Consider the following 9,503-nt stretch of genomic DNA (forward strand, 5'->3'; position numbering starts at 1 on the left):
TCTCACGGCATATGGCTTTCCACCAAGATGGATTCAATAGATAATATTATGTATCACATCACCGCAATGTTCAATACTATTGAATGGCTCACCACTTCCGTTCTTCAAACCGACCAAGGGACTACGACAAGGTGATTTATTATCTTCTTATATTTTTGTGCTGTGTACTTAAGTACTCACGTCGCATCTTGAAGAAGCACTACAATCTAAAAGAATAAAGAGCATACAACTCTCCATAGATGGCCAGAGGCTCTCACATCTTGCCTTTGTTGATGACTTGATTTTGTTTGGACAAGCAACAAAGCACAAAGCAACATAGTTTAACCGCAATCGGGACAACAATTGAATTTGACCAAGACACGCGCTCATTACAGTCCCAACACATTTGCTTCAATTAAGAGTGAGTTCTTTACCACCTACCATATTACACCTACCTTGGAGTTGGATGTGTACCTTGGAATTCCGTTAATTCCAAGTAAACTCAAGAAGAAGCACTGCTCCACCTTGCTACAAAGAGTGAATGGTAGGCTACAAAATTGGCACTCTCAACTACTCTTGGAGGCAAGCCACGCAATGTTAATCCAATTTACCTTCACTACTCTACCCACCTATTATATGTCATGCTTCAAACTCCCCTCTTCAATGATTGGCATAATGGAACAAGCATCTCGAAATTTCTTCTAGTCCTCAAGGTCAAAGCAGAAGGTACATATGGTGGATTGGGCCACTATATGTTCGCCAAAGCTTCAAGGAGGGTTAAACATCAAGAAGTTGCATAAACTTAACATGGCTCTTTTGTTTTGGAAGGCATGGGAATTGGTACAACCAACTTCTTCTCTATGGAGTAGATTAATGAAGGGAAAATATTTCCCTACCACAAGTTTCCTTGAAGCTCTTGCAGGTTCTTCAGCTTCTTGGGGATGGAAATCTTTGCTTCAAGTTAGGCCGTTAATCTTGGAAGGAATGTTTAAACAGGTAGGCACGGGTCACAAAATTAATCCATGGATGGATCCTTGGATCCCAAATGTAAGAAGGGATAACAGATGTTTTCCGTTTGCTACCTTAGTTCAAAAAACGGTCTCCAATTTTATCCATCCTATCTCTTGAAGGTGGGATTGGTCGCTGGTATAGAAATGGTGGTCGCCAGAGGTGGCACAAATAATCATGAAGATTCCACTTCCAACCCAACCTACAGAAGATTGAATAATATGGAGGTTGACTACATTAGGATAATTTACAGTCAAATTTGCATATGAGATGCAAGGGTCAATGCCAATAACAGATACGAAACAAGCATACACTGCACACTGGAAAATGTTGTGGAAATTACCATTAATCCTAAGGGTATTACATTTTGCATGGAAAGTATTATTGCAAAGGCTACCTATTGCAGATCTTCTTCTCAATAGGGGATGCAGTCTATTGGCTTTATGCATGTTTTGCGGTCAACAAGATGGTACAATGGAGCACATTTTTTTTGCAGTGCCAATTCACCCTAAAAGTTTGGAGTGAGTTAGCTCTCCCAAGCATGAACTAGGCAATGTGCCTCCTATCTCATCTAAGGACATTCCTACAACAATACTCCCAATCTCCCATTCGACACCCACAAGGCACTTAGTTTGAGAATTATTCTCACTTTCTTACAGTTGTGGCGCTTTTACATTGCTTTGTTTGATAATCCCACACTCCCCATGCCGACACACATAGCGGTGGTCATAAAGAGATCCTGGAGATTCTTCATTGCCGAAAGTGTACAAAGTTAAAAATCGAGACAGGTGATAGCTAACCTTATATGCTGGCTACCTCCAAAGCATCCTTATATAAAGGTAAATGTTGATGGATCATCCTTTATAGAGAAAAATCTGTCAGGTTTTGGTGGAATAGCTCGTGATGCTCAAGGTCGGTTCATATTTGTCTTCGAAGAAAGGTGTGGCTATCAGGATTCTATAGTGGCTGAATCTCTAGCCATTAGAAAAGCCTTCCACTGGTGTGCCAATTTGTCTTTTTCACATACCCTTATAGAAAGTGACAATCAAGCACTAGTGGATATGCTCACAACATCCACAACCATTCCATGGAAGGTGTATCACATCCTTAATGATGTTCGTGACAAATAGACTACTTTTGCGGGAATTTGTTTCTCCCATATTCATCGGAAAGTGAATTTTCCAACAGATACAATAGTCAAACAGACAGCCTTAAATCAAGTATGCTTCACCCAAGAAAAAAAAAAAAAAAAAACTGTTCTAGTCATGCATGACGAAAGCATGATTCAGTTAATAGTAAATTTTGGATAAACAAAAATCCTTGGGTTGCCTTGAGTTTAGGCTTTTATCCATAATTATGCCATGCTTTTAAGTCGGTTTCGCAGTTGGTTAAGATAGTCAACAGGAATACCTTTCGACCAAAAATAACAAAAACAAGAAAAGGAAAGGGAATCTCTCATTCTCTCCCCCCTTTGATTCGTTTCATTCTTCTTTTATGCTTATTAACCGTACGAAATTGTCTTTTAAGGCAAATGCCTTCGGAAAAAAAGGCCGAGGAAACGACAAACGACTTGTTGATGCGGATAAGCACAAAAGACAAGTTGCAATCATTTTTGTCAAGAAAGCATATCCAACAAAAGCGAGGTAGATTCTATAGGTTGCTCTTGTTTTCCTCATGTCATTGCATTAGAGGTATGTTTCTTGTTTTTCCGTAAGGTATGAGAAAAAAGCCAAGAAAAAGCTGAGTTTTGGTTCAATTCAAAGACTTGGGTTTTAGTTAGTAAATTCTATTATAATTTATTGATCTTTCAAATGCTTCCTCATGGTGGAGACATCGACTTTTTTTATGAAATGTATGATCTTGCAAAGAAAATTGTTAACTTAAAATTATTAGAGAAGTATAACTTTGATCTCCTTATTCATTTTGTTTTCGAGATTGTTGATTCTAGTGTTTCAGTCCAGGAAAATTCTTGGATCTATCCATTTTTTTATCACACAATTTTTCTATTTTAATAGTGATTTTTTAGGACAGGATTCAACAATGAGGGACTGCTTTTAGGTTTCCTTTACAAAAGTAATTTCTCAATATTTCACTTAACAAAACTAGTTAAAACTGCGTTTGTATTTACAAAACTAACAAAAATAGGGATTTTTCATCTAGACATTTTTACCCTAAAATTGATTATACCAGTATAGGGGTGAAAATGTCCAAAGGATATGAAAAACTAATAATTTTTCCCTTTTGGATAAAATAATGATTTTTCCTGTGATTAGTTTTAGGGGTAAAAAATGTCAAAAATATATGAAAAATTACTATTTTAGTTAGTTTTGTAAATATAAAATCAGTTTTAACTAGTTTTGTTAAGTGAAAGTTGAATAACTACAAACTGAAAATAACTAATCAAGTAATTTTTTCAAAAAATTTCCCCAAAATATCCAAATTTGGTTTATTACAAAAATTTATTTTTTATTTTTTTACATTAAACAATTAGGATTATTTCCACGTAATTGTATTGATAACATCACGAATTTTCTTTTGGACACTTTCATAGATAGGGGAAAGTTTTCTATTTTCTCTGGACTGGCATCCGATTCGTACGACAATGCTAATGCTTACAAGTGGCAAACTCTATTCAGTAAACAAATGGACTTGGTATTTTCCTCTTTTTTTTCACCCTCGCTATCCGCAATGGCTAGCAGGGTCTGGAAATCAAGTCTTAACTGATCTCTTACCTAATCTTGGGGGGGGGGAGAACTTAGCCATTTCATCTCTTGTTGTGCTTATAGATATATTTTTGGTACAGTAGTGGTAACTGTTTATACTTTCATAATACAAATAGTAAGACCAAAAAGATCTTGGATTCGAACCTACAGTGTACAGACCTACTAGAAGTTACCAATGTTGTCGTGACTTTGTGGTCCAAAATTTTGTAACAAACTCTGATACTTCAGCTAGCAAAAAGGTCGGTTAGTTAGTTAATGGCCCCAACCGCTTTACCCCAGCCTCAGCTTTTAACCGTGAATCATGCATTACTTTATCTTTCTCCTGTTTATTCTACCTTCGCTTTTCGGGTTAATATCTTAAGGCAGCGTAGGCTCTGCACCAGCACCAGGACCAATGAGAAAATCCGCTAAAGCATCATCTTTCTGTGTCGTTTTGACTCTTAAATCTTGAGCTGCCTTGCCAAGATCACTGTCAGGAAAACTCCGGTTATCTTCTCCGTCAACGACTATCTCCGACTGTAAGTTCTGGGTTACCTTACATCTCCTCTTCCTCACTCTGTGCATTTGTCTTCTTTTTCTCCATCGAATCAGACGAGAAACACTCGTAGGATTTGCAGATTTACCGGCGAATCAAACATAATCACGGAATCATTGTTCTGGTTAAAGTACCTGATTCACGAGTCACTGAAACCCTTCTCTTTTTTCAACTGAAATGACCATCGAAGAAGGTGTGAAGACAAGAAACCGATGCCGTGGGGCGCCGGGCCCAGGGCTGCTACATCTATCAATGGCCAATGGGGCCTCCTGGTTTGCAATCTCCCCAAATCAATTAAGAAGATTGATTTCCCCTTTCGAGACTCAACCATTGGCCATTCCCTCCGCCTCCGCCGTTTCGTTTGCCCTTGAGTGGGCAATTGATTTGGTTTTTCCTGCAAACAGCTACAGACCCTGATATGTCTATTAATTTGATTACCCATTTAACGGAAAACGTCATCAAAATGAAGTTTACGTATACCAGATAACAAACAACGTTTCACTGTTCGATTTGCAAGAAAAGGAAACAGATTAGATGTTGCGTACAATACTAATCATGAAAAGGGCAAAAACCCTTAAAGCTCTGGCTCTCTCTCTCTCTCTCTCTTTCTCTCTCTGCTTTCCCTGCTACACAGAGCTATTAGTCCAAGCTAGAGAGTTCACTTGCGACAGAGCTTTATCGTAGTGTGTGGGTTAAAGCTTTGTATTCGTTTGCAGAATGGGCAATTGAAGCGGTTTTGGGTTACCCAAACTGTTATTGTTCTTTTCATGATTATAATAAAAAGTAAATTAGTGTTCAGATTATCTCAACAAGTCATCAGATTCTCAGAACTCTGCCCAGTATCGTTTCTGGAAAAACGATTTTACATTGTTTCTGTGATGTGATTATGTGAAGCTTTTATTTATTTACATGGTTTTTTTCTGGATCTTCTACACGTGCTGTATGCCACAAACAGTCAGAGAAAGAGAGAGAGAGACGCCTGCGGCGGTGGGCGGTGGTAGATTGGATGAGGAGAATGTTTTTCAATTTTAATTTTTGCTGGCGTGGGAAGTCCTGAGTGGTTATTGGTGACAGTTAATTAACTTATTTGACCTGTCACTGATTCTTTTCTATAACAAAAGATTGAAAAGTTGAGATTTGCAGGAAAGAGGGAGGAAGGTTACGTTTCATTATATTTGATCATTTTACGTAACTGAGAAGAATCCTCACAAAGTCTTTGTCTCTTTGTCTCTGTAATCTGTTCCCTTTTTGTCTCACTTCATATCGCTATCTATTTATACGTGTTTTGAGCTTTTGTATTTATTCCTGGAGTCAATAATCAGACTACCAGAATCGTTCTGTTCCACATTGCTCTTGTTCATATTGTAGTGACCAATTTTTCTGGAATTCAGAAATGGATAACAAAATAGTGAAGTCGAGGTTCAAGCGAGTCTGTGTTTTCTGTGGTAGTAGTACTGGAAAGAGGGACTGTTATCGAGATGCTGCTCTTGAATTAGGGGAAGAGCTTGTGAGTTTTTTCTTTTCTGAACACTTCCATTTTGGGTTTCTCTTTTTTTCCCCATTTCCCTGATTTTGATAGTCTGTATGATGGGATCCTGCGAAGGTTTCACGGAGGCTGAACCTTGTATATGGTGGTGGGAGTATTGGATTGATGGGTTTGGTTTCTCAAGCTGTACACCGTGGAGGCGGCCATGTTCTTGGGTATTTGTTGATTCTTCTGTTTTTCTTTTCTTTGAAAATACCCTGTTTCTCAATTTTCTTTTTGTTTTGTTTCAGAATCATTCCCAAGCCTCTCATGAGTAAAGTGGTGGTCTGCAACTTGAACTTCATATGGTTTTTCTCCTTTTGATCTTCTGTTGTTGTTATGGGAATGCTGAGTTTCTGTTTTTCAATCAGATAGCAGGAGAAACAGTGGGGGAGGTGAGACCTGTAGCTGACATGCACCAAAGAAAAGCTGAGATGGGCCGCCATTCTGATTGTTTCATTGCCTTACCAGGTTTCAATCCTCCCATTAGAACTAGACAAAAAAATTTAAAACAATTATATATAAAGAACAGCAATGGTTTTTAACTTCTGTGTTCTTTCATTATAAATCTTTAACAGGTGGCTATGGAACCTTTGAAGAACTGCTGGAAGTGATAACCTGGGCTCAACTTGGCATACATAACAAGCCTGTAAGCCACCATCAATACATTTGAGTACCTTAACCCTCTATAGAAAAGTTGGATCATCACTTAAAATGGTTTTCTGCAGGTGGGTTTATTGAATGTGGATGGTTTCTACGATTTCCTACTCAGCTTCATCGACAAAGCAGTGGACGATGGCTTTATAAAGCCTTGTCAGCGGCAGATAATCGTCTCTGCTCCAACAGCTAAAGAACTCTTTCAGAAACTTGAGGTGGATCTTCAGTTCTTGCTTGGAAAAATTCAAATGGGATTCTAAACTCTGAATGATTGATTGATTGACATATTTTTGTTTTTTCTGATTAGGATTATGTGCCTGTGCACGATGGAATAGTTGAAAAGGTGAGGTGGGAGGTTGAGCAGGTGGAGTTTAATGTGTCCATGAAGGCTGAGGTTGCTCTCTAGTTTAGTTCCTGTTTTCTGATTTTCCACTTTGTGATTTCTTCTTCTTTTACTACTTTCTTGTTTGGTGTTCATGCTTGTAAGCATTGTATATGATATGATACTGAAGTGGGTCAGACAATGTAAAGAAGAAAAGGAAAAAGAATTTCAGTTGCATCAATTGGTGTATCTTCTAGGGATTTTCTTTTGGGTCTAAAGGACAAATAAAAACAGACAAGTGGGAAAAACAAACAAGGCAGTAGCACCAGCTTTAACTTATTCATTTTCTCTAGTGGTAAAATGAAATCTGGAGATTGGTAAGACAGAGAGGTTTGCATTGGGATTGGGTTGTGCTGGTTGTGAGGACTGAGGACAGCAATTGTTTTTGTCCCTCCCAAACAAGCAAGTGTTTCTCTGCTCCGGACCATTTTGTTTCAGAATCGGCTCTGACGAATGCGAGTGGATTCATATCCAGAACCTTAGAAAATTTCCTGCTTAGGGTCTGTGATCGATGATTCTACTGTCCTTGGAGGCTAATTTCGATTTGCCCAGATCGGAATCCTCATTAGACTGTCTGATTCAGTTCTTAATTGTTAGTTTTAAACCTTTCTCTACGCTGATTTTGTTTGAACAGACACTAAAACAGACGAAAGAATACAGAAATCTAAGGTGGTTCACACACTAATGCACTATGCTATTTTTGTGGGTGAAGAAGAGAAGAAAATAATTAAGATTCTTCAACCGGTCACCCAAAACAACGTTACAAGAACTCTCACCCAAAACTCTAAAACGAAAATCTCAAATATCAAATGATTTCATAGATAAACATAGGGTACTATTTACAGATTTTACTTAGGTAAATGGGTCCATCAAACGGATCAGATCATACCATATCGTGAGAGTGTGGATGACTGTGATCGAAGTAGAGGACTTGGGCCGACTAGAAGTACAAGAATTCAGGTCACATTATAACAGATTTAAACCAGGGAGAGCAGAGAAACAATACCATTTCTCTTTAATTAGCTGATCAGACCTTAATCTAATCTCATTGAAATGTTGATGCATAAGTTGTCTTCCCTCTTATGATAACAGTGTTGATGATTATGGTGTAATAACAGTACCTTAAAACGAATCTAAATAATACATATGGCACAAGAAAGGAATCTCAAAAAGATCTTTCCATATTTGGAAGGATGCCATGAAAACTATAACCTTGGAACTTGCCTAGTGAACCAAATTAAAGGAGTGGTCCATGGTTGAGCAGTAATTGAAATTGATTGAACCCTTTGCGGTTTGCTTGGTCTGTCAAACTGGGAAGTGGGCACCAAACAAAATTGTGGGTGGGGTGATGCCAACTCCTTCGTCTTCTCAATTGGGACAAGAAAAGACAGTTTATTCTGAAGACATTCCGTTTCAAAGGCCCACGGGCCAGCCATGGTAAGGACCTTCCAAGCTTTGAAAGATAGTCCAGCCCTGCTTGGTTTGTCGAGCTAGTTTTGGCCTTTCTCTTTGAGTATGTATTACATTACATATTTACATCTCCCTCAAGTGATAAGGTCAATCCATAATATTGAAAAAAAAAAAAAAAAAAAAAGTGGGTCCACCTCTCATTGAATGGTTCAAAAAGAGCATAAATGAGGCCAAAAACAAAAATGGAGTCATAACTCTTTCTTTTTCTCAATTCTTCTTCTTCTTCCTTCTTTTTTTTTTTTTCTTTCCTGGTTTTTGAGGGAGGAAGGAAGGAAGGAAGGAAGGGAGGGGAGGAGGGAGGGAGGGGAGGGGGAGGGGGGGGCTTGATTTACAAATAGTATATTTCGAGACTTTAGATCGAATGTGTTCCATTGTAGGTCCTTGTAAAGAGGTCGGATTCAAATCGAATTAGATAGCGGTAATGATCATATTCACATGTTATTATATTTATATCAAACAACGACATTATCAAAACCACATTTTATTATATTCGAATAATATCTTGTTGGTTCTCTAAGGCACCCTTTGTTTGTAAAGGTGAGGTAGAAAAAATAAACATGTGAGTCCAATATGTAATAAGGTGAGGGAGAAGGAAAGGAAATGAAGGGATTTTGTATAGAAATGTTAAATGTGCCTCCCACTTTGTTGTTTTTCACATTTTTTCATAAAATCTTATATATTTTTGACGAAAATTATAAGTTGTATGATTCAAGAGCTGTAATTTCCCTAGACGAGAGTTTGTGAGAAGTCGGTTGTTACTAGCTAGCCAAAGTAGAGTAATTACAAGTTGGGGAATTTTAAGTTTCCATATCCCTAACTAGTAATTCTTTAAGAATGTGCCCACTGGATTAATATACTCCTTTTTTGCCAACACTTCATAGCTAGATTTAACTGTGTAAATATCATTGTCTATATGCTTCCTAAGGATACAATTCCCTATTCCAACTAAATTTGGGTGGGACCGATTGAACTATCTTGCAATTTTATTTGGGGGCAAAAAGGAGGACAAGAAGAAGATTTTGGGTATCTTGGTTGAGGTTGTGTGGATCAAAAAAGAATAGGGGTTTGGGCATGAGAGACCCAATCTTATACAACCAGGCCTTATTATATATGGTTGATTGGAGGTTGTGGGCAAACCCAGATTCTCTATGGGCCAAGTTTTATAAAGTTATTTAATTTCCAAATCGTGATTTGTTGGATGCTTCATGCGATCATAGCCCATCA

General features: G+C 38.0%; 1 protein-coding gene across 2 annotated transcripts; it reads left to right on the top strand.

Annotated features, from left to right (window-relative positions):
• Positions 1-5,317: 5,317 nt before the first annotated feature.
• On the top strand, positions 5,318-7,070 carry LOC149015478 (cytokinin riboside 5'-monophosphate phosphoribohydrolase LOG5-like). 2 transcript variants are annotated; one of them, XM_089155237.1, is made up of 7 exons: positions 5,318-5,752; positions 5,849-5,946; positions 6,022-6,055; positions 6,142-6,241; positions 6,349-6,419; positions 6,499-6,642; positions 6,735-7,070. In XM_089155237.1, exons 1-7 carry the CDS (start codon positions 5,639-5,641, stop codon positions 6,831-6,833), a joined length of 660 nt encoding a protein of 219 aa, XP_089011363.1. In that variant the 5' UTR covers positions 5,318-5,638; the 3' UTR covers positions 6,834-7,070. The 2 variants fall into 2 exon arrangements, with proteins under 2 accessions (XP_089011363.1, XP_089011364.1); XM_089155238.1 differs by having other exon boundaries at positions 6,022-6,052.
• The last annotated feature ends 2,433 nt before the right edge of the window (positions 7,071-9,503 follow it).

This window comes from Hakea prostrata, chromosome 5, assembly GCF_041222555.1.
Source record: "Hakea prostrata isolate BN-2017 chromosome 5, UWA_Hpros_2, whole genome shotgun sequence".
Classification (NCBI taxonomy): Eukaryota; Viridiplantae; Streptophyta; class Magnoliopsida; order Proteales; family Proteaceae; genus Hakea; species Hakea prostrata.